The 26,592-nt window shown below is 34.4% G+C and overlaps 1 protein-coding gene across 3 annotated transcripts in view; it reads left to right on the top strand.

Annotated features, from left to right (window-relative positions):
* Nrg4 (neuregulin 4) overlaps positions 1-26,592 on the top strand; it is a 129,824-nt gene that overhangs the window by 45,706 nt on the left and 57,526 nt on the right. Inside the window, exons 3-5 of one of the 3 annotated variants that reach the window (XM_023712622.1) lie at positions 5,675-5,772; positions 6,756-6,821; positions 9,144-9,237. In XM_023712622.1, the coding sequence (XP_023568390.1) occupies positions 6,812-6,821; positions 9,144-9,237 (104 nt within the window). In that variant the 5' untranslated portion in view covers positions 5,675-5,772; positions 6,756-6,811. Of the gene's footprint in view, positions 1-5,652; positions 5,773-6,755; positions 6,822-9,143; positions 9,238-26,592 lie in introns of those variants that run through there. The other 2 variants (XM_023712623.1, XM_023712625.1) reach the window with 2 other exon arrangements.

Raw genomic sequence — 26,592 nt, 5'->3', positions numbered from 1 at the left:
TAACCACTGGGAGGAATGTATGCAATGTGTTAATTATTGAAACTGTCCTCCCAATTTGATTTGAAACTGTCTCATTGCTATTTGTTTATCAATAAAATTATGGGGAAAAATGCATAAATGACTAAAGAGCTTTTATAGATTAAAAATACCACTAACTTTAAAGAAAATTCAATGGCAGTAGTACAAAGTACAGTTGGAAAAACTTCCCAGAACATTGATTTTAAAAATAGAAGGAAATATGTCAAAATATAGATGTACATGAAGCAAAGCAGTAATATCTAGCATCCAAATTACAGGAGTTTACCTTTCAATTCATTCCCTATCCTCCCTTCAGCCCCTCCTAATGGAGAGAAAAAATGATCAAAACAGTGAATAAATTTTCTAAGACTGAAGGAACATAAGACTTCCAACAGGAAGGGCCCAAATTGTTGTCAAGTGTTAAAACTCTTTTTCCTTACTTCTTTCCTTTTTTGAGGCTAATACAAGGTAACATTTTCAAAATATTGTAGAATGTAACAAAAATATATCTTAAATACTTTACAGTAAGTGGGCTAACTGCTTCCCCATAAAGTTTTAATGGTTACACTAGCACCAGACTTCTCATCTTTGTCACTAGATACTAAAGAAAGCAGTGCAATATTCAAATTGTGAGGAAATTGTTTTTAATGTAAATTATTATGTCCAACTACAGACTACTATCATTCAGATGTGAAGACAGAAGAAAGATGTCTTTATTATACAGAACTAAAGATTCTACTGCATCCTATTTTGGTAAGCTATTCAATAATGGACTCAATAACATGAGAGGATAAACCAGATGATGTGCAATCGAGGGAACTAGAAAAAGTACAAATCATCAAGGGGAAATATGGGGATGACAGGTATATTTAGTGCACTTCTAGAGAACACTCAGGTCAGATTTGAGCAGGAAGCAGTAGAGAGCTCTAGAAGAGATGTCTCGGGAAATACATTATATAATTAATATAATGTGCTATGAGAATTCCAGCATACTATTCTTTAGCCTACCCTAGCCCTAAAATGAAATAAAAATATGAGAAAAAGCTGCAGAACAAAAATATGGTATCAATAAGATGTGATTTAAAATGTGGTGTGATTTTAATCATCATTTAGAACTGAAAAGGGAATCTATCATCAAAAATAGTATCTTGTAAGTGGATCAGGTGTTATGACACTGAAGTAAAAGGATATGTTATTTTGCCACAGTTCATGGATCTGTCATGAATAATAATTACATAGTAACAATAAAGGTACTTTTTATTATTTTCCATATTTTAGAGTAAACTTGAGATAAATTTGAAAGACTTCATTAAGGTTACATATCAGAATTCAGATGTTAGAAATCATGACTAAAAGTCAAGATATAGCTAGCAAAGAAGATGAAGGGGGAGAAGGAGGAAGGAAAGCTAGTGGTGCAGCTATTATTGCCCATGATTGCGAGTCATTCCGTGAACTGACCTAAGTGCTACACCAGGTGGGCTCAGCCAACCATAGATCTAAAATAATATTTTAAAAATTTGCATCTGTTTCAAACATGTACAGACATTTTGTTGTCATTATTTCCTTTTTTTTTTTTTTTTTTTTTTTTTCAGAACTGGGGATTGAACTCAGGTACTTGCGCTTGCCAGGGAAGCGCTTATTCCACTGAGCCATCTCCCCGGCCCATTATTTCCTAAATTACTCATTGCTACAACTAATACATAGCACTTACATTAAATTGGGTATATAAGTAATCTAGAAATGACTTAAAATATGTAGGAAGGTTTGCATAGGAGATACATAAATATTATTTATATAAAGGACTTGAGCACTCATGGAGTATTTTATTGGCAGGGATTGTGTATCTAATCAGCAGATATTTAGGGGCTGCTGTGTATTATTTGAAATTTCAAATGTAATCAAGAAGAGAAATGAAGATAGTATGATTTATTAAATATTGAAATGCAAGGTTAGAGATTTTGTGAAGATAGTTAAGGCTTTGTTTTTTTGTAACTGGATTTTGCCTGGTTTTCGTAACTACATTTTGCTCTAGAGTAATAAATCTAGAAATAGAAACTAAAAGCATATGGGATTATGGAGGTAAACATCAGAATACTAAAAACAGAAACAAAGAAGACCTCTCCTCTGGGGACAGGATATTTGGCTTTTCTCTTGTTTTCTTATGTCCAGTGCTGAAATGCTGGTGTCCTCCGGGAATCAGCCCTTGGCCTCTGTCTCACATAACACATGAATAGTAAATGGCTTACACAACTACCTGTGGACTTTTGAGTCCTGCTCTCTTAATCTCTAACCTGATTATTTTCCTAAAGGCAAGATCTTCATTCCTAAACAATCTATTTCTGCATGTCCCAGAAGCACTTAAAACTTAACGTGCTCACAGCAGAAATCATTATCTTTCTGATGAATTCCTTTGAATATAAGCTTTATTGTAATGTAATTTACATATCATAAAATTCACCTGTATTAGGTGTATAATTATTTGACATTTGTAAATATGCAGTATTGTTCAACCATTTGCCCATCCAGTTTTAGAATAATTCAGTCATTCTTAAAAGATCCCCCATGTTCATTAGCAATTGCTTTCAATTCCCACCCAAATCTCAGGCAATCGTTAATCTACACTTTGTAGATGTACATTTTCTGGATATTTCCTGTAAATGGAATTACATAATATGTGATTTTTCATGATTGGAGTCTTTTTGCTTAACATGTTTTTGAAGTTCATTCATGTTTTAGCATGTTCTAATACTTGACTCCATGTTATTGCCAAATATCACTCTGTTATATGGCCATACCAAATTTTGTTTGTCCATTCACCAGTTGATGAACATTTGAGTTGTTTCTAGTTTGGAGTGGTTACATTCTAAACATTTGCATACAGATCTTTGTGTGGACTACTGTTTTCATTTCTCTTCAGTACATTTCTCTGTTTCATTTCTCTTTGTTGTTGTTTTAAGTGTAACAGAGTGGCCTTGAACTCACTATGTAGTCTAGGCTGGCCTCAGATTTTCAGCACTCCTCCTGCTGCAGCCTCCCAAATACTGGGATTATAGCTGTGCATCACCACAACTGGCTAACTTTTTCAGCAACTATCAAACTACTTTCCAAAGTGGTTGTACCATTTTATAGTCCTACCCGCAATATATGAGAATTCTGGTTTCTCTATGTCCTTTCGACAGCTTGTTGTTGTCTGTCATTTTGATAATAGCTATTTTAGTGGATATAAAATACTATATCATTGTGGCTTTAGTATGAATTTCCCTAATAGCTATTGCTTTACTTATTTAATTTCAGCAATACTTGAAAATTATCTTTGATTTTCTTTCTTACTGTGCTCATCTATTCTGTGGGTGTACCTCTCCTAAGTATATTTTATTTTATTTTTTATTTTTTTTATTTTTTCGTGGAATCAGGGATTGAACTCAGGCCCTTGTGCTTGCCAGGCATGTGCTTATTCTACTGAGCCATCTCCCTGGCCCCTATATTTTATTTTATTGTTTTAGTTTTTCTTTGTCTTTTTTAAAAATTAATTTTATTGAGAAAGAAATAGCAATGAGACAGTTTCAAAACAGGTTAGTAGGACAGTTACAATGATTTAATACATTGCATATTGTCTTTGTAGTAGTTATTCATAGTACAAGATGCAGACATGATATCTTGTCTAAACACTATTAGTACAAATCTTTCTTCTCACTGAACTAAGAGAAAGTAGCTGTATATCTGTCCTATTTTGTATATACAGATATGTATATATATATATATATATGTATATTTTTTCACTACGAAATGGTCCTTCATTTATATCCCCCTTTTTTGTTTTGTTTTGTTGGAGATAGGTATTCCATTGCCATTCAAATATTATAGATGTGTAAATTCAGTAAAATAATCTAATATAGTCCAGTAGTCCATAATAGTAGTGGGTTATCCACAGAACTGGCAATGTCAGAAGTTGTTGACTTGAGCCTTTTACAAAAGCTCAGCATATTAATGTGGCTTTACTTTTTATACCTCATGTTTATACATTTCTGCTGGATGGTTAAGACCAAGATAAATCAAGACCTATATAACGAAAAACTGTAACTTTTGTATCTGACATTAAGTATATTTTAATTAACCCTGTCCTTTAACATATTTCTATTGCTTTTTCATTCTTATTAAAATAGCTTCCAAACTCTTTTATCTAATAACATTTCCTCTGAAGATTTTGATTGACTTTGCAAAATGCCATTAAAATGAGTTTTATAAAATGCATTTTGTAATTACTTCTTTTTGTGTCTGTCACTCCCCAGTCCAGCAAGTCCCCTGTCATTTGTTTAAGGCCAGTGGGCCACTTAGTACATGTCTGTTGACAGAAGAATGAAAAAATTATTCTTAAGTATCAAGATTACCATTGTTAATGAAATGTTACCATGAAAATCTTTACGTTTTCTACTTTAGAATTACTGTATATGGCCAAATTTTATTTGCATTGTACAAAAAGTATTTAATATAAAACTGGCATGATATGTCTCTTAACTATATCTTGAATGTCATTATAATGTTAAATGCTTTCTCACATATGATTTAGTAGGTACTCAGAAATAATAAAGTATACAGTACTGATTTTTCATAACAGTTAAACACTATAAACTAAAATAACTTATGTGACTGTGTATATGTATTTTTCTTATAACGATTATGTAAAATTACCTTTGTGGAAGATAATATGATGTTTAAAATAATTGTTTTTAGATATGTAATTATATTATTTTATTTTAATATTTTTAAAAGAACAAATGTACAGTTTCTGTGTTTTACATTGATCAAATAGTAATGTTTGAATTGTGGTTTCAGAAAAGATAACCATTAGAATTCTTGGCATACTTTAGATACTTATATGATAAAGAACCCTATGCTTGATATAAATATAAGTAGTTTTAGTCAATATTTTAAAATAGGATATTTATTTATTTATTTTTCTGTATTTAGGGCAGTGTCTACAGGGTGTTCAGAGTCTCTCTATGTAGATCAAACTCATAGTGATCCCTGGGGCAGCACAGCACACCAGGAATTGAAGCCCCATGGCTGCACTCTGCCTAAGCAGGCACTTTAGTCCGCTGAGATATCTAGGTAACCCTTAAAATAGGATTTTTTAAATATAACTTTTCTCTGTATGTAAAATAGCTTTGCCTTAGTTTTCAGGTAGTTACCTTGTCATCAGTACCAATCAAGTTCAATAATTATATATTAAATTGGATATGATGTTATAAAGCTCTCAAAACTATTATCTTCTTTCAATTTTTTAAGGTCTTCATGTCATTATATATAAATTATGTGTGATTTATAAAGAAATTAATTTCTAAAAAATCTTGTGGCACACTTGTCCATTAGCTCCATATTAAATTTTTTTTTTATCTGCAAACTTATGCAACCCTCTTGAATTATCTCTACATGCAAAGATAAATCAAGAGTCTAAAGAATGTAGTTTATTTCATAACTTTGAAACTTGGACAGTAATTTGAGAGTGCAATTTAGTACACAGCTCCTTTTCTAAGCAACTCTGAACATGTAGACTGAAGGGGTGGTTCCCACAGGTGCCTGACCTCTGTGCACAACCTGGTCCGCCTCACCTTTGCCAAACTGCAATCCTATAAATCAGAATTTTGACATGTTACAGAACGCAAGCCACAGCTGCTACAGCCTGAAGTATTTGAAAACTTTTGAAATACAGCGTGTCTGACAAAGTTCAGTTTTTGTGTGAATGAAAGTTTTGAGGTAAGCCTTATTTGTTTGGGGAAAAAAACAAACTCAGAATCAGCCAGTGATTATTTCAGATTTGTATTTGTGTATAGTTTCCTTTTTTTCCCTCCCCCACCTTTTCTGTAAGAGAAGCAATAGTTGGCTTTGGGAGAAGACCTTGGTATTACACCTGTGTTAATAAGAAGTTTTAGATTAAGATTTCTGTTATAATCTTTTTTTAATTTCTGTTAGAATCTTAAATCAGGAATACACTTCTTTAGCTTATAATGCTAAGTATAAAATGTTTCATCTCTTTAAATATATTTTTATTTCCTTTGTTTCTAGTATAAGCAAAAAATTTCACACACAGACATGTCTCATTAGCTACTTTGCTTTGCCAGGTGCCAGACATTTTTCTAAAATAAAGGCATGTGTATACTGATACCTGTAATGTGCAATTTACAGTAAACTTAGAGATGCTTTTACAAAAGTTTTAAGGGTTCAGTAGAAATGCAAACATTTTAAATACTATTAGAAATTTTTCTATAGTATATTTCACTGTTTTCAATAAATAGTAAGAAAGGGGGCAGTTACTGATTTTTTTTTAAAAAGCAAGATCATTAATTATAGCCTTTATGAAAAACCAAAAAGTCAATTCAGGTCAGTTCACCTTCTGTCTCATGTTTCATATATAATTTTGTATAGTATACTACTATATGTAAAATATTTATTAAGAGCAAAATTAGTTGAATTTTTCTGCATAATTTTAAGATTGAATCACATTACTTATGCAGTAATTCATACTTATCACATTTATGTCTTTTAATGTTGTTTAGTTGTCTCATTCAGATTGCATTGATATATAATGTATATTTATAAAGTAAATGTTTTATTTAATTTTGTCACACATATAATCTTATTTTCAACATCTAAGAGTATCACTGTTAGAATATTTGATACTTTATAGTAACTTCAAGAGAAGATAATTTTCTTAAATTATTAATTTTGAACTATTTTAGGTGCTGTTTTTCAACCCTAATCTTTTCAACAAGAATGAAACTATTTAAAAATTAAGATGCCAACAGGTAATTTCTTATAAGTTTATACTTTTGTCAATGTGTGTCATTTAGCAATAGAACAGCAGTACATGAACATAAGGCTATAATGTTCCCTATCTAAAATCATTCCAAGCATATGAAATATTTTGACTTTGAAAATTCTTATTATTCTACCATAAAACTCTTTTATTTTAGATTTACATGATTTAATGGCTTTTACAAGCTGGCAGATTTTAGTTTATACTCTCTGATACCAACTTTTCTTTTTTGTACTTTTTAAAGAGAATACAAAATGGTAAAAAATAATAAGGATACAGAATTTCACTAAACAAAATAATAGGAATTGGACAATGGTTGTTGTATTACATAATGTGATCTTCATATTAGTTGTTCAGATTACCAGATATAGACATGCACAATTGATAAAGTTAAGAAATTAAAAGCAAGAAAAAAAATAAGCATTAACTTTTCAAAGAATAAATGAAGTCAGAATAAGAATAAAAATAGATTTACAAATAGTCATTTGAGTTAGATGAATATTTTATTGATAAAAATTTAAATACTGAAATATGTTGTTATAATCTGGTTAAAAAGCAGGACATAATTTTGGCTGTGAAAAAGTTACATTCTGTCCTCAGTAGGAAACAATATGTACAGACGTCATGATTCTGATATGATATAATGTTAATTGATATTTTATTTGCTAGATAGATTGTTCTTAAATAATTGGATATTAGTGAAGTTGTTTATTTAAAAAGCATGATATTATGTAAAAGGAAAAAATCTTAGTTTTGGTTTCTTTTCTTTTTGGACATAAATTCTCTGTGGTTCTATTTTCTTATGTACATTTATAACTTTTGTAACTTATAATAGATGTTGAAACAAGTTCTTTTTAATCAAAGAAAAAGTTCTAAAATGTGAAGCTCTGATTCTGGGGACATTTGGCTCATAACAATTATATCTTAACAGGTATTAACTTCTTAGTGGCAAATGTATTAGAAAGGTTTTTTTTTAAAAAAAATGGTATGTTATTTTTTAAATGTCAAGCTGAATGGCAAATAGGAGTAATGCTATTTTCTTCTTCACATTAGATGATTCTGGGTCATTTCTTAGAAACACTGTGCAGTTTAAAAGCAATGTAATGCTCACTTTAAGGCCAAAAGATGAAAATCTTCTAATCATATACAATAAATAGTAAATGACTTAATAAATTTGAATGTGTATTGTCATTTTTCTGTACAGTGGTTTTGATGACAAAGAGTGAAAAGAAAGGGATTTTCTATTTCTTTTTCTTTTTTCTTTTCTTTTCTTTTTTTTTTTTTTTTGTACTGGGAATCAAACTCAGAACCCTGTGATTGTGAGGCAGGTGCTTATTCCACTGAGCTATACCCCTGGCTTGTTTTTTTGTTTTGTTTTTCTTTTTTTTTTTTTTTAAGATTAGGGGTGTAATCCTAGCACTTGGAAGTCTGAGACAGAATTGCTTGAGCTCAAGGCTAGCCTGCCTACATAATGAGTTCAAGGTTAGCTTGAACTATATAGCAAGACTCTGTCTAGAGAAAGAAAGAAAGAAAGAGTAGGGGTGGAAGTGAGTCAGGAAAAAGTACCAAAGGAGTAAAGGGAGACAAAGAGATGACAGATAAAGGAAAGGCCAGAGATAAGGAAATAAAGGTGGAGAAGAAGAGGGAGAAAAATGAGAAATGGAAGTTTATTTTCTCAATATTTTAAAGTTTTGGCTATATGTTAAGCAAAAATTAGGGGTTTTTTCATTTTATTTGATAATCTTTATAATTACTAGCTATTACTTAAGATCCCTTTGCAAACAAAAGCCTTATGAGATTATATTACTTTTTGGGTTTGACACTAGTTGTCACGTATAGGAGTATTTAGAGATCATTTTGAAAATCTAAATTTAATCTAAATTTTTCCCCACTACGTTTTTAGATTGTAATGTATTTGAGACCTAAAAGGAAAAAAATAATAAACCTTAGGACAGGAAAACTGTAAGTAATATTGCAGTATCATTGTACTAAATGAGAAAGGCTCTGTTTATTCTAAGACCCTGATCACTGCCTTTTTATCTAATTAACTTAGAGATTTTTAAATTCTGTTATATCTACCTAAATCCATGGAAATTAATGGCCACATCATTATTGTATATTAATTTTTCTCTCAAAAGGACAAATGCCCTGCCTATGAAACAAGGAATAAAATTCTTTCATTTTGAGAAAAAAATTCTTCATTGTAACTTTTAGAACTACTATTTCATTCTAAGATTAATTGTTCCTATTCCTGGTTGCACTAGAAAACTTTTAATGTGCCTTTCTCTGTCCCATATGATGTATGTTTTAGATCACGAGGAGCCCTGTGGTCCCAGTCACAGGTCATTTTGCCTGAATGGGGGGATTTGTTATGTGATACCTACTATTGCCAGCCCATTTTGTAGGTGAGTGAAATGGACTGGGGGGAAGGGTACTTTTATTTTTTTTATCATCTGTTAACTTCTGTGAGAGATGATTAAAAAGTATAAAATAAAAAGATTTTGGAGAATATTTTTATGCCCTCTTTATGTAGGGCAAAATTGTGATTTTCAAACAGCGAAACAAAGTATCAAATAAAAATGTCATTCAAGATCTTTATTTTTAAAATTGGTATTGGTAGTTTCTAGCCTTAGACAGGTTTTGGCAAGTCCATTTTAGTGAACTTGAATTTTAGCAATTCAGAAGAAGTGGGTCTGTTTAGTATTGCTGATAGAACAGCTGGAGAATTCAGTAATATAAGAAACTTAGTGTGAAACAATTTGTATTAAAAATGTATAAATACAAGATAACTGAGTTGACACCAAAGAAAATAGATTTGTTTTTCTGTTGTTGGTAAAGTAAGAAAAAAACATTTCTCAGCCTTTATTGTTTTTAAATGATTCATTTTGGGAACATATATAGATCAAGAAATCAGTGAAAGCTTTCAAAACAGTACTTATCTAGCTGGCTTCCTATAGTTAAGATGTGAGAGCATACATTAATCTGAGTGAACAACATATTGGCAGAGAAGCCCATAGGCTTTGTGAGATTGCTGCTTAACCACCTCAAGATACTTTACCACTTGTGTGAAGTACAGTAATTGTTTGTATTGTGACTGAAATAAATATAGAAACTACATTTCAAATTTAAGATCTTGTTAAATGAAAGGACAGAATGGTACAATTCATGTGAAAAGTTTAAAATGTCGGGATTCAGTTTGAAGCAGAGGAGACAGGTAAGTACTTTCACATTTAAATACTTCTAGGGATTTTCACTTGGGACTAGTGTCTAGTGAATACATAAAGGAAAGAAAATAGAGTAGCAAACTAAAATTCCTCAACACCACCAATATCTATCATACTCAATATTATGTTTTTCCTAAAATCTACTTGCTGAGAGGTAAATTATGTGTGATAAACTTAAAGCACACAATTGCTGAAATTCGGCAGATGTTTATACTGTATCCATGAGACCACCACCACCACATTAAAATATTTCCATTGCCTTCCTGTATTCCCACCACAAATCTATCTACTGCACTGTTCATCATTTATGCAGCTACGTTCGTTCTCACAAAAACCTTAGAGAAAGGAGGCAGGAAGACCTTATGAAATAAAAAAGTAACCCCCCAAAATGAGAAATTAAGTGACATGACAAATGTCACACAGCAAGAGATGGCCTTAGATATAGTTTCTATCTCTTTAACCTTATAATCATTCTGAATCCTTTCTAACTAGATAAGACACATGGCATTTATAAAGCAGAATTTAAATGTTTTAGATACACATTTAACAATTATGAGATACTGTTTTGTGTCTTACTAGCAAAGTAAATACTGACCTTTTTCCATTGTGTTGTCTTTGCGTCTTTGTCAAGAATCAGCTAACCAGCTGTGTGTGAGCCTCTGTTAATCTGTTTCTTTTTGCCAATTCCAAGTAGTATGAGTTCACAATAAGCAAAATTGGGTAGTATGGGTCCTTAACTTAATTCTTCCTCTCATTGGTGTTTAGCTTTCTTTTCTAATAGGTAACATTTATTGTTAACAAGGCTTCAAGCATATTTTAGCTTAATCCTACAAATTCTATACTTTTTTCAGTTCTAAGTTTGAATTTTTTATCATAATTTTTTCTTTAACCTGTGTGTTGTTGTTACCTTTTTATATCTGATTGCACTGTGGTCTATGAACTTAATCCATTAAATTTCTGCACTGAATAAGTTAAAAGGAAAGAATTAAAGAGGACTGGAATTTGGTGAGTAAGAAAGTTTCTGAGACTTATTCTTATTTTCCCTATCCTCTCTGCTCCTTCATTAGTAATATTTGTGTGCTAAAGTAGTATTCTAGTGTCCCTTTTTCTTCTGTACCAATTCTATGTACAATGTTGCTGTAGTGATGTTTATAAAAAGCAGAATAGATTTTTTTTTTCTATTCACAAGATCTTCCAAGGGTTTCTTGTGCCCCAGGGTAGACTGAATTTCTTAGCCTGGTATTCAAGGTTCTTCATGTTAGTCTGCTCCATTTGGCATACTTTCCAGTAACTTCTTTTTACATATCTTGAGTTCTAACATCCTGTACTGTATGCTTTTCTCAGATAAGCTGAATATAACTTGCTTTGGCAGATGTTAGTCCTCCTGTCTGAAATAGCTGTCTTTCTTTGTCCATGAAGTAATCTACCTTATATTTCTGAGAAGTCTGTGTCCTAACCAGGCAGATGCAATGGCTCTTTCCTGTATATCCCTGTAAGACAAGTGTTATACTGGCATAGGGCAACCTGTAATCTGTAAAAGTTTTAAATTTTGAGCTGGGTGTGATGGCACACACCTGTAATTCTAGCACTTGGGAGGCTGAAGTAGGAGGATCATCACAAGTTTCAAGACTGGCCTAGGCTATGAAGTGAGCTCCAGGCCACCCTGAACTGCATAGTGAGACCCTGTCTCAAAAAGACAAAATAAATAATAAGTAAATAATAAATTTTGATGAAATCTAATTTGTTTTATTTTGTTGTTATAGCTAAGAAATAATTGCCAAATCCTACATCATGAACTTTTTACTTAATGTTTTGTCCTAAGAGTTTTTCTTCTTATATTTAGGTCTTTGAATTAGTTTTTATATATGTATGATACAATAAGGTCTTTTGAATGTGTCCAGTTTATCCAGCACCATTTGTTTAAAAATTGTCCTTTACTCTTTGAATGTCTTGGTAACTTGACCATACGTGGGAGGATTTGTTTCTGGGTTCTGTATCCTAGTCTACTAGTCCATATGTCTTATCTTAATGCCATGATTAGCCTGCTTCAATACTATAGCTATATATTAAATTTTGAACTCATGAAATGCAAGTTCTCAGATTTTTCCTTCAAGAATGTTTTAGTTGACATTCTTTGAAATTTATATGAATTTTGGAATGGATTCTCCAATTTTTTTAGAAAAGCATCTATTTGATTTTTACTTATTCCTTTTTGGTGGAAGGAATGAGATCTCTCTGTGCTACCATGTTGGTCATGAACTCACAGGCTCAAGCAGTCCTACTACCTTGGCTTCTTGAGTAACTAGAATTACATGCACCTACACCAAATCTAGTTTCTATTTGGTTTTGATCAGATTGTCTTGAGTACTCCTAGAGCAATTTTTTATTTACCAGACATTGTCAGTGAAAGCTATAGATAATTTAAGACTTTTGATCATATTATCATTCTTTAGGTAGAAATACCAGTAGCCCTAGATCATCTAATCAGTGATTGAGACTATTCTAAGCTAGGCTTTGGCTACTGTGCAAACTAATGTATCTGGTATACATGTTGTTTAAGATGAACTTTGGAATCAGTTTATCTATTTCCAAAGACTATTGCTAGAATTTATATTGGAATTGAATCTTTAGGACAAATAAAAGGAGACTTGGTGTCTTAATGAAGGTGAAGACTTCTAGTCCCTGAACATATATCTTTGTTTTTTGGGTTTTTAAAATGTATTTCATATAGGGTCTATAGGGTCTCACTACACAGATCAATCAGACTCCTAGTGATTCTCCTGTTTTCAGCCTCCCAAGTGCTGGGATCACAGGTGCATACCACCACACCAAGTCTCAGTCACCATCTCAGTGTGCCCTGGGGATGAGGCCAGTACCGCATGCCAGGGATCGAACCATGGCCACTGTGCTCTGTCTAAGCAGGCCTTTTAGTCTGCTGAGCTATCTGGGTGGCCACCCTGAACATATATCTTGATTAAATTTCTGTAATACCCATTTTTTTTACAGTAGAGGCACATTAGTAGTGCTTTTGCATGTTTGGTTTGGTTCAGTTAGGTTTGGTTGGTTTTATGTAGCTCAGGCTGGCTTTGAGCTCACAGCAATCCTCCTGCCTCAGTCTCTTGAGTGCTGGGATTACAGGTGTGCACCACCCTGCCTGGCCTTTCATTTGTTTTTAAAAATAGATATTTAAACAATTAAAATGCCCATCAACTGAGAAATGAATACAAAATATGTAGTATTTTTATACAGTGGAGTACTACTCAGCTATAAAGAAGGATAAACTGGAGACTTTTATAGGTAAATGGGTTCACCTTGAGACCATACTCATAAGTGAGAAATTGAAAAAGTAAATAAGGTCTAGAACGTATAATAGATACTGTGAAATGGGAAGTAATTGTTTACAAAGAAAAAAGAACTGGGGGGAAGGGCAAAGGAAGGAGGAAAAAAGAAGAAAAATGCAAGTTAACTATACTGTTACTGTCTTAGTTCATTGAAAAGGAAGGTTTGTGTAAATATTGGTTGGAGAATTTTTATGCCCTTTTTTTTACTCTGAATAACTCATTTGAAGATAATAATATGCAATATATTAACTATTGTTACTCTCTTTTTTAAAATTTAAACTTTTAACTTTTACAGAAATTTTTAGAAATTAATAATTTTGTACTAGCATTTAAAATACCATTTTCCAAATGCTGTTAGTATAGAAATAAAATTATTTTTGGAGCTAGGGACATAGCTCAGTAGCATAAATGCCTGCCTGGCTAGTGCAGAGTCCCAAGTTCAATCCTTCTTTCTGCAAAAATATATATGTTATTTTCATACTGATCTTATGTGTAATGATCTTACTGAATCCTGGTTAGGGTAGATAGTCTTAGAGGAGGAACAATTATATCATCTTTTATTTATTTATTTATTTTCTGTATTTAGGACAGGGCCTACAGGGTCTCACTACACAGATCAGACACATCATGAGTCTCCGGTTTTCAGCCTCTCAAATGCTAGGATTACAGGTGCGCACCACCATGCCCAGTCTCAATCGCTGTCTCGACACCCCCCGTGGGCGGGGCTGGCACGGCACACCAGGATCAAACCCCGACCGCTGCACTCTGCCAAAGTGGGAGCTTTAGTCCGCTGAGCTATCAGGATGGCCCTATATGTCATCTTTCAAATGACAACTGTGCTTCTTTTTATCCAGTCTTGAGGGCTTTATCTTGACTGGAACCTACAATGTATTATATTTACTATACGCAATGAGGATATTCATCCTTGTCTGGTTTCTGACTTCAGGGAAAGAAATCTCAATATTTCATCATCAAGTATGATTTAAGCTGTGGGTTTTTATTGATATCTTTTATTTATTTTATTTATTTTATTTATTTTTTTTTTGTGGAACCAGGGATTGAACTCAGGCCCTTGTGCTTGCCAGGCAAGTGCTTATTCTACTGAGCTATCTCTCCGTGCCCCTTGATATCTTTTAGTAGATAAAAACTTTCTTGTATTCTTTGGTGAATTTTTAAAATCATGGAAGAGTTTTATATTTTATCAAATGCTTTTTGCACTTATCAAAATGATCATTCTTTTGACAAATGCCATAAATTGCATTAATGTCTGTTGCTTCCTAAAGATATGTTTAAGGTATATTTCATACCTATATTGGGCATATTTAACATGTACATATTTAGAGTATACAATTTGTGAGTTTTGACATAAATATGACATCATACATCCCACCAGACCCCCAGAATCAAGCTAATGAACATATCTACCATCTCTCAAAGTTTTATACCACTTTGTGATTCATCTCTTTTTTTGTTAAGTAAGCATTGATCTATCACCTATAATCTATCGTCAAATTTATTGCCAAAATTATTATTATTTCTCCTCATTTAGTTTAAAAAACTTAAATTGATAAGAAGGGATTAACTCCAGAGGAGTAAAGAATATAGAAATAGAAAATGAGGGAACAGCTACTACATCTAAGCTGAAGAAGAGAACCTGGAGAAAGACAGAAGTGAGAGGAATCCCATCTTGATATGACTGTGGGCCCATGGAGCATGGAAGACTTATGATACCAGGGTTCTTATCAGAATCCATGTACTGCTGTGAGTCTCAACTAGAAGCTGCTTGCTAAAGTAGAAGTAGGGACTGTGTGTGCTGTTGGCTGTTCCTGGAGAATGTGTATCATGGGTCCTTCAGCTGGTTAACTCCTTTGGAGTAGGAAGAACAAGCCCTGCATACAATATCTCTTACTCTTGAGGCCTGCCACAGTGAGAGCTGGTGGAAAAGAATGTTGTGGGCTCAAGCCCAAGTCCCATGAAGCTGCAACAATAAAAGGCAGGGCTGGAGGTGAGAGCCAGTAAATTAATAATAATATGATCCACCCCCTTGATGGCTCTGCTGTTGAATGCATTTTCTGTACATCTGAAATTTTGCATAAGAAATTCTGTCACTTTCTTCAAATGAAAAGTCCTTTAATTCTAGCATTTTTTATAACTGGCAACATTAATTACTCATTTTATCATGGGTAACTGAACATACTGTTACATAAAATCTAATTGCAAAGGTTGGCCTCAATAATGGCTAGAAAGAAAAAATAGTTTCAAATCCAAATAAACACATATACATAACCAGCAGTGAAAATGAATATTTTAGGCTTTTTGAAATTAATGGTCATGAAATCATAGATGACATCTGTGGCTTTCTTCCTATCAATTGGGATCTATTGTCAGGCCAACAGAGTATCTCCTCTGTCTCCTTTTTTATTCAATGATATAAAGAACCCAAAATAACTAAATTTCTAAAAGGTGGTTCACTATACTTAGGACATAGTGAAGGACATAGGAAGCCTAAAGGAGACACCCGTAGCCAGAGAAAATATTTCAAGAAAGAAACATTTAGAGAATAACTTCACACCCCACTACACTGGTCTTTAGACCTTGTTGAGAGATTGAAACTTTGGCTTATTGGATGGGGAAATGGTTTGCTTAGATGCCTTAGGCAAGAGCTGATGAACAGGAAACTACTCCCTGAGTTTCCAGTAAGACTTGTTGGGGACCTCCCTGCTGAGAAACCTGAGACTTACTGGAAGGTTTCTGACACTTAGTCTTCCATATAAAGCCACCCACTGACTGCCACACTATGAGAGCCAGTTGCACTAGAACCAGAAAGCTAAATCTTCTTCTAAAGCTTGAGCAAGAAAATTTTGCATGGGATTTTTAGCATAAGAAGTTTGAAAATCTCTAGTTCTATCTACTGACAAAGCCTAAAACTGTGATGGCTGGCAAAAGAGAAATGTTTACAGTGTACAGTTTCAATAATACAAAGCAGGGCAGAGAAGAGTGACTTTATACCTCAGAAGAAATCAATTCATAACTGACACAGTCTTGTTGGGTCTGTAATGATGTCCCTCCTCTCATTTCTGTGGTGATTTGTGTCTCCTGTTTACCATATCAGTTTAGCTAGAGGCTTACATACTTAATTTATCCTCTTAAAGAGCCAGCTTTTGGGTTTATTGATATTTCTGTTTCATTTTTCTTTCATCGCTCCCCACTTCTTCCTCCCTTTACCTCCCAGTCCTCTTCCCTTATGGGAAAAAACCTACCTCCTTATTTTGTATTATCTTTTATTTTGCTCTTTGTATTTTGGGTTTTTCAAGGAAGAGAAGCCATGCAATGTTTAAGCTGTGTGTCTCATTTATTTCACTTAGTATTATGGCCTTTCAGTACATCCATTTTCCAATTGATTATTGATCTTTCCTTCTTTCTTTCTGCATAATTGGCTTTAATTTGTGCTTTTATTTAAATTTCTTAGGGTAAAAAATTTGGTCACTGATTTGACACCTTTCTTCTTCCAAAGTAAGTATTTAGTGCTATAATCTTTTCCTACAGCACTATTTTTCTTGCATCTCATAATTTCTGGTTTGTTATGTTTTTATTTCTGTGTAGTTCTAGTGTAGGTCTGACTTCACCTTTGACTTTTTCCTTTGATTCATCAGTTTTACTGAAGTATATTTTATAGTTTCTGGAGATTTGAGGATTTTCTAGTTATCTATTATTGCCTTTTTTACAACTTTTAAAGTTGTGTTAAGATACACATTATATGAAATCTATCATCATAGCCACTTCTAAATATACAATTCAATGGTATTAAATAAATTCATAATGTTACACAGTCACTGCCACCATTCATCTACTTTCTCGGCTTTGTGAAATTGAAACTGTATACTGATAAACAGTAACTCCCCGTGCCTTCCTCCTCCCATCCCAGTGCCTGGGAACCACTGTTTTCTTTCTGTCTCTGAGAATTTTGACTACTCTATGTATTCATGTAAGTGGAATCTATGGTATAATTTTGTGATTAGGTTGCCTCACTTAGCATAATAGCCTCAGGATTCATTTGTGTTGTAGCATTTGCCAGAACTTCCTTCCTTTTTAAGGCTAAGATTTCATCATGTATGTATTTGCCACAGTTTGTTTACACATTCATCTGTAGACAGATGTTTGGGTTCCTTGCACATTTTAGCAGTTGTGAATAGTGCTGCTGTAAATGTGGTGTACAGATATTTCTTTGAAATTCTGTGTTCAGTTTTTTGGGGCATATATCAAGAAGTGGAAATTCCGGATCTTAAAATAATTGTATATTGCATTTTGTAAGGAATTACCTTACAGTTTTGTTCAGGGGGTACCATTACATTCTCAGCATTGTACACAGGTCCTGATTTCTGTACAACCTTACTATCACCCTTTTCTGGTTTTTTTTTTTAATAATAGCCATTCTAATGGTTATAAAGTGGCATCTTCTGTGGTATTGAGTAGCATTTCCATGATGATTAGTGATACTAGACACTGTTTCCCATGTTTGTTGTCCATTTGTTTATTTACTTTGGAGAAATGTCTATTAAACTTCTCTGTTCTTTTTTGAGTGTTTGTTTGTTTTTATCGTGGTTGAGGTGCAGTTCTCTCCTATTTCTCATCAAATATATTGGATTTCCTTTTTACTGTGTTGATAGTGTTAAGATTTACAAAATTTTGGGGCCAGAGAAGAGGGCTCAGTAGAATTTGCACTTGCGCAAGGGCCTGAGTTCAATCCCTAGTTCCACCAAAAAAAAAAAAAAAAAAAGATTTACAAAATTTTGATGAAGTCCAGTTCCCTTTTTTCTTTTTCTCAATTTTTATTTTTTTATTAGTGCATGTTTTCTGTACATAATGATTACCTTTCTTGCGTGGAGTTGGTACATGTACATAATATATATTATTTTTTGTTCATCACTCTCCACTTCTTCCTCCCTTTACCTCCTAGTCCCCTTTCCTTTTGGAAAAAAAATCTACTTCCTTATTTTGTATTATCTTTTATTTTGCTCTTTATTTATATTTTGGGTTTTTCAAAGAAGAGAACCCATGCCATATTTAAGCTGTGTCTCTCATTTATTTCACTTAGTATTATGGCCTTATAGTGCATCCATTTTCCTATAAATGCTTCAAGTTTGTCCTTCTTTATGGCAGAAGAGTACTCTTGTGTATAAATACTGTATTTTCTTTATCCATTTATCTGTCTGGGGATATATAAGTCACTTACAAAATTGAGCTATTATGAGGTATACTGCTGTAAACATGGGTATACATGGGTCACTGTAATATGATGTCTTTAACTCTTTTAGAAAGATACCTAGAAGGAGAATAGCTGGGCCTAATGGAATTTTTAATTTTAGCTTTTTGAGAAATTGCCATACTGATTTCCCTAATGGTTGTACTAGTTTACATTCTCACAAATGATGTAAAAGTGTTTTTCTCCTACAGTCTCACCAGCATTTATTAATATTTGATGATAGCCATTTTTCTGCTGTAAGATGAAATTTTAGTATTGTTTTAATTTACATTTTCCAATGGCCAATAATGTTAAACATTTTTATGTATTTATTGGCCATTTGTACTTCTTTTGAGAAGTGTCCATTTCAGTTGCCCATGTTTTGACTGAGTCTTTTTCTTTTGAGGAACATATCTCTTAGTGATATGGAGTATCTACTGTATTCCATCTTGCTCTAACGTCTACCTCCTTGTTTTAATACAAGCCCAAGAGCTTTTGATTGGTGTATTATATGATTTATATTGCTTATATGTTTCTGTCCTTTTTTGTTTTGTTTTGTTTTGTTTTTTTGGTACAGGGTCTTGCTATGCAGCTCAGACTCCCCAGTGCTGGGATTACAGGTGTGTGCCACCACACCCAGTTTCAGTGGCTGGCACAGTGTGCCCAGGGTTCTGCATGGCGAGTGATACCAATTCAACATGGCAAGCGATACCAATCAAACCTGGGTCCTTGTGCTTGCCAGGCGGGTGTTTAGATCACCAAGCTATCTCCCCAGACCTTTCTGTCCTTTCTTAATCCAGCAGTATCTTTATACTTAAACATTGTCTCCTATAAATAGAATATAAATAGGTGTTTTTAAATTAACCTTATTGTCTCTGTTTTTTAATTGGAGGATTTAGTCAATCTACATTTAATGCAATTACTAATACATCTAGGTTTAAGTTGTGCTGCTGTTTTTTCATTGTCCCTTTGTATTTTTTTCTAGTATTTCTTCTATTGGTCACTCAAATATTTATTCACTTTTAATTATCTTTTTAGTCATAACGTTCTTTATTCTTTGAGTAACTGATAACACAATATAGTGATTTGTTGTAATCTACCCTCGATTAGTACCTTTATTCATCTTGAATAATGCAGGTAACATATGACATCTTTAGTCCATTTACTTTCTCATACACTGTATTCCATGTGTCCAGAGAGGAAACTGGCTTTGAATTGGAGATCCCTCAAGCCCTTACAGCAGCCTCAGAGCCTTCAGAAACATGGCTGGTATGGTTTCTACTAGATTCACTTTGCCTGTGGGAAACTTAGTCCTCAGCCTACACTTCGGAAAGGCCCAGAAGATAGCAGGTCTGTTAGTCTGAGTTCACCAAAAAAGAGGATTTTTCTTTCTGGAATATTAGTTAATCTAGTCTTCTTTGATTTTACATACTTCTAATGTCTTTAGTTATATAGTTTTGTTATTTTTCATGTTCTAGTTGTTGCAGTGGGAGTAATGGCTTATTGCAACACCTACACTCATGTGTGTGCGCGCACATGCGTATGTGCATGTATGCATGCGTGTGTGTACCAGGAATCAAACTTGGGACCTTGCACTTGCCAGGCAGGTGCTTATGTCACTGAGCTATCTCTCTGGCCCAGAAACAACTACATCTTACCTGGTGCTTTCTTTTAAAACTTGAAAGTATAAAATAGATAACATATTCATATCTGTCAAAGATCAAAAATGAAATCAAAAGAGATACAGATATATACTCTTCACTCTGTTTGTACTGATGTGCCCTGCAGTACACTGTGGGAAAGCAGTGAGCTCTTACCTACACTTCCAGTGTTTCATTTCGCAAATTCAAGGAAATGCAAATGCTTTTTTTTTTTTTTTTTTTTGAGGAACTGGGGATTGAACCCAGGCCCTTGTGCTTGCCAGGCAAGCTCTTATTTTGCTGACCTATCTCCCCAGCTCCTGCAAATGCATTTTTAATCTTACTATTTTTACTGGATGTGCCTACCAAACAATATATTTGTTCAATAAATATTTGTCAGATAAATGAAAGAACAAAGACTGTGTGTTCCAGTATGGTGCCTGGTAGCCAGTGTGACTACTGAGCTTTTGAAATGTGGCTGATGTACCTTAGAGATGGTGGCTACATAAAAGTATAAAATACTTCTTTAAACCAAAGACAGAGTGAAAAAACAATGCCTAGTATCTTGTTAATAATGTTTATATGGAGTACCTGTTGAAATATTTATATCAATAAGAATAATTTTATATATTTGTTTTTCTTTTTAAATGTAGCTACAAAAATATAAAACTAGACATTATACTACTGATGGACAGCATCACTATATAGATGGCTCTGTGTTTTCTCTCTGAAAATTTACTCTTGTTTTTTTTTCTGGCAGGAAGGTATTTCATTTGAGTATTAAATCATAGTTTGTTAAACCAGATCATTGTTGGTTGTTGTTGCATACAGTGGTGCAGTAAAAACCCTGTGTGTGAATCTACACATTTTTAAAGTTATATATACATAAGACACATTCCTAGAAGGTTACTGGATTAAACATATTTGTAATATTAAGACATATTGCCGGGCTGGTGAGATGGCTCAGTGGTCTAAGGCACCTACTTAGAACAAACTAAGCTAAACAAAGCACAGGGACCACGGTTCAATCCCCCAGCACCACATGCCAGCCAGCCCCGCCCCCTGGTGGGCTGAGCTGGCCACACACACAAAATAAATAAATAAATATTAAAAAAAAAAGACATATTGCCAAATTGCTCTCCATGGGGATTATAATACTATAATAACTTGTTGAACTTCTCCCACCCAGATGTGTTGGTACCTGGTTCTTCATGTCCCTGTGAAAGAGTTGACAGACTTGTAAACTTTTGCCATGATATATGAAACACAACATGGCAGTATTCTTTAAATTTTTATTTCTAAATTATAAGTAAAGTGGGGGTATTTTTCATTTTTAAGTACTAATTAAAATCTTTAATGTATTTGTTTACACATTTGTTTATTTTTAAAAACTAGATCCTTGATCCTTTTTTTCCTTCCTGGAACTTCCATTGGAAAGTTTGGCCTTTGTTAGTAATATCAATTGCAGATAATTATTTATAGGGTTCTTTTGGAGGGTTTGGTTTTTTGTTTGTGTTTTGTCTAGGTTGTTTTTTTTTTTTTTTTTTTTTTTTTTTTTTTTTGAGACAGGGTCTTGCTATGTAATTCAGGCTTACCTTGAACTCTGTGTAGCCTTAACTGGTCTCAAACTCACTTAATCCTTCTGCCTTAGTCTTCCAAGTGCTGGGATTATAAGCGTGAACCGCTACAGCTGACTAGTTGATTTTTCTTTTTATCTAGCCTATGGTATTTATTTTTTATGTAAAATTGTTTTTTTAACTACAACTTAACTTTTTTTTTTAAGTCACTTGATGTTTGAATCATACTTTGGAAAACCTTTTCAGTCTAACATTGTAAGGAAATTCATGTTTGTTTTAAGTACTTTTTCCCTTTCAATTAAATATATGTTTGTAATATGTGGTGTGAGATATAGATCCAAATTTTTCTTCTTCAGCATAGCTACTGTCTTAATGTATTTGTGCTGCTATTACAACATATTAGAAACTAGATAATTTAGAAGATGCAGAGGATTATTGCCTCCACTTCTAGTGGGGTAGGAGTCGAAGGTCAGACACTGGTGTTTGGCCTCTGGTTAGGGCTTTCTGGCATTATTCTCACATGGCAGATGGGGCAAACACTAGCTGTCCTCCCACAGCAGAGGGCAGACGAGCAAAAGGGCTTAATCTTACCCTTTTAATTAGGCACTAACCCACCTGTGAGGACAGAGAAGACTTTTCCTCTTAATACCACCACAACGGGGTTAAGTTTCATTGTGAATTTTGGATGCGACCAATTTAAACCATAGCAGCGCCCCACTTCTCCCAATATCATTGGTTTATGTATCATAATTCCCCACAAAGGCAGAAATTTTTGTCTATATGTTTATTGCTAGAGCAGCATCTCAAAAACAGGTACAGTATTCAAGAAATATTTATTGAATGAATGAACCATTAATTTGAAATGCTTTGTTATATACTAATAGTCATTGAGTTGCATTAGTACTAAAAGTGGTTTTTTGCATTAGAAATTAAAGGATGAATTATCTCATAAAAATTATTTATAATTTTGTACAAGGATGTGTTGTAGTCAGGGCTTACCAGGAATAGATTTAATACAGGACATAATTTATAGGATTATTTTATAATATTTACCCAGAGTCAAATGTAGAAGAATATGAGAGATCTTTCCACACACTATAGACCCAAAGGATCCAAGCCCTTTTGCAGGACATTGCTTGAGTCTAGCTAAAGATGTACAGCCCATGCCAAGTCCTCCATGAGTCCAGCTGGAAGCCTCGAGCCCACGACAATGTTTCATGCAAATCTTTACCCAAGTTTTTCACTGGGAAGACCCAAAGGTCAGTGATGGAACTTTGAAAGTCTGTGCCAGAGGGATAACAGTTCTGTGGCAGCAGGCTGTGGAACTGCACTGCAACAAGGAAGTGATGCTCAAGGTAAGACCAGAGCTCCTTTGAAAAGAACCCCAGCCATCCTTGATGATAGTAGGACCCAAGCTCCTCCAACAATGAGAACAACTGAGTTCATCTCAGGAAAACTAGCATTACAAGCTTCTTCTGGCAGATTAACAGCACACCAGCTTCCTCTCCAGTTCTCTTTTCATGCTGTTGGCAATACTCCTCAGATGGGCCTTCCACAGCCGGAACCACGCTGATTCAGTTCAGCTGAGTGTTACAAGTTGCCCTTTAATTAACCCACCACAAGATGTTACTTTTTTTTGCTTTTATTAAACTCACATTCTTTCTGCAAATATTATTAATAAGCTGTTTTGAAAATCTCAAAAAAATTTTAGTGTAATAGGGTATTAAAGTGAGAAGAGACTCAAATGGGGAAAAAGTGAAAAAAAATCCTTTAAAATATCAGTAGAATAATTTCCTCTTTTACACTTACCTAAACCTTTTTACAAAGACTCTCAACCAATACGTGCTAAATGAAAATTCCAAATATAGAGCTAATCCTGGCCATCAATTAGAAATGTGCAATCCTGATATTTATGGATCCTTATGCAATTCTCATAATACATTTCACTGGAAATTTTTGAGGTTTGAATTGCAAACATTTCATCTGATTTTACCAAGATTATCATATTATGTGACATAGAGATAAATTATATTAATAAAGCCGGGTGTGGTGACACATGCCTATAATCCCTGCACCTGAGAGGCTGAGGCAAGAGGATCATTGTGAGTTCAAGACCAGCCTGGGTTATAAAGTGAACTCGAAGGCAGGACAGCCTCAACTGCACAGTGATACCCTGTCTCAAAAAGACAAAAAGAAAAGAAGTTAGATTAGTAGTTAGATTAAGCGCCTACTTTGGCAAATGCAGGAATAGGGGTTCCATCCTAGGTCCCGCATGCCACACTGGCCCCACTCCCAGGGATAGCTGAGCCAAGAAGGAGTCTGGACCTGGTAGTGCACTATGAGCCCAACCTGCATAGTGAGACCCTATACCAAATACATGAATGAAAAAAGGGGAGCATGCTGACCAAATAGTAGATTAAAGCACCTGCAAGCAGGTTCAGGGGCTGGGAGTTCGATCCCCAGGGCCTGCTGCACTGGCCCCATTCCTGGGGTGAGCTGACATGGCAATTGAGATTGGGTGTGGTGCATGCACCTGTAATCCCAACTCTTGGGAGGCTGTAAATAGGTGGATCACTATGAATCCAGTCTAGTAGTGAGACCCTGAACACCCTGTAGACCCTTCCCTAAAATAAAATTAAAAAAAAAAAATTGGATTAGTAATGAGGTGGGAAATGGTGACCTATTGGCTCATGGGTGTAGTGTTATTTTTAGGAAGGAGGTAAACACTCTAAAATTAGATTGTGATAACCCTGTGGATGCACTACAATCATTGAATTGTACACTTTTAGTAAATATTTTATGTGAATTATATGACTTAATAAAGATGTTAAATGGAAAGATATTTTCAGGTAAGAAAAAACAAGATTATTCATTATCCACAGGCTTACACTAAAAAAAAAAAAAATACAAAAGGAGTATCTCTAGGCTGAGAGGAAATAATGTCAGAAACCCAACTTTACAGAAAAGAATAGATAGCACGGGGAATAGTAAAAAATGTATGTAAGTATAAGACTGCCTCTTAAATCTCAACTTTTATAAAAATATATTTGACTACTTAAACCAAAATAACATTGCTTTTTGGAGCATGTCGACTGTATAGGTGCACCACACAGAACCAATATGGCATAAAGGGAAGTAAATGGAAAAATGTGGTTGAAAGATTTTGTATTTTTTGTGTAATGTTATCCAATATTAACCCTAAATGTCCTGTACAGTTAAGAATGCATACTGTGACCCTAGAATAACTACTAAAACTGAAATATAGTTAATTAAAAGGATCATAGAGAAAATGATATACCATAAACATTTAACCCAAGCAAAACAAAAAGGGGCCATTGAAATACAGAAATGAGACACTCACATAAATGGTTCAACACACAAGCCAAAAGATGTTAAGTACAAGTGGGCTAAACATACGAGTTAAAAGATTGAGGGGGCCCAGGAAGATAGCTTAGCAATCTAAGCATCTCCCTGGCAAGCTCAAGGATCAGGTTCGATCCCTAGTACTCCATGCTGTGTTGTCCCTGGGCACAGCCATGCCAGCCAGCAAAACTGGGCGTGGTGGTACATGCCTATAATCTCAGTGCTGGGGAGGCTAAGACAGGAGGATCACTATGAGTCCAAGCTGCCTAGCGAGATCCTGTACCAAATGAGTAAGGGCTGGCCAGATAGCTCAGAGGATTAAAGCACCTGCTTAGGCAGACACAGGGGCCAGGGATTTGATCCCAGGCCTGCTGTGCCAAGTTAGCCCCGTCCCTGTAGTGTGCTGAGACAGCGATTGAGACTGGTATGGTGGCCAGGGCCTGTAATCCCAGCACTTGGGATGCTGAAAACAGGAGGATCACTATGAGTCCAATCTGTGTAGTAAGACCGTGTAGGTCCTGTACTAAATACTAAATAAATAAATAATTTTTTAAATTAAAAAATTGAGGGACAGGACATCAGGAAGAGTACAGATGACACAGATCCTACAGACATTAGAAGATTCTAATGGACGTTTTTGCTTGCTACCTTGAAGAAATGGTTTGGACTAGGCTTTCTTTCCTGCTTTAAACGTCTTTAATAATAAACATTTCTTTTTTTATCTCCCCAGCCGTTTTTATGTATTTGGTACAGGGTCTCATTATGCAGCTCAAACTTGTAGTGATCCTCTTGTTATTAGCCACCCCAGCACTGGGACTACAAGTGTGCACCACCACGCCGGGTCTTGGTGGCCTATTTAGCATGCCCGGGAGTAGGGCAAGTGTGACATGTGGTTCCAGAGATCAAACCCAGGTTCTTGCACTTGCCCAAGCAGATGCTCAGTCCACTGAGCTATCTCACTAGTCCTTAAACATCTTTAAGAATGGGGTAAACACATGAAATGCCCTTTTTAGATATCAGACCACAAGCATTGCTGGACAGTGATTTCTGCACCCTCCCAGGCCTTCTTCCTTTCCCTGAAGTGGTCTCTGGATGGTGGTAGATTAACTCATATTTCATTTTCTGCGGTGCTATTGTAAAAGGTATTGTTTCTCTAATTTCCCTCTCGTTGTGCTTGTTATCTGTGTAGAGGAATGCTATTGACTTTTGGGTACTGACTTTGTATCCTACTATGCTACTGAATTTGTGTATTATGGATAGTGGTGAAGATAGATGGGTACAGCAAGCAGAGCAATGTGGTCTGGCTAAGTTGAGAAAAACATTAGTGGGACCATGGAGATAGTTCAGTGATTTAAGTGAAAAAAAAAAAAAAA

This window comes from Octodon degus, unplaced genomic scaffold (assembly GCF_000260255.1).
Source record: "Octodon degus isolate 3935 unplaced genomic scaffold, OctDeg1.0 scaffold00026, whole genome shotgun sequence".
Lineage (NCBI taxonomy): Eukaryota > Metazoa > Chordata > Mammalia > Rodentia > Octodontidae > Octodon > Octodon degus.
This window is presented reverse-complemented; position numbering and strand designations above follow the sequence as displayed.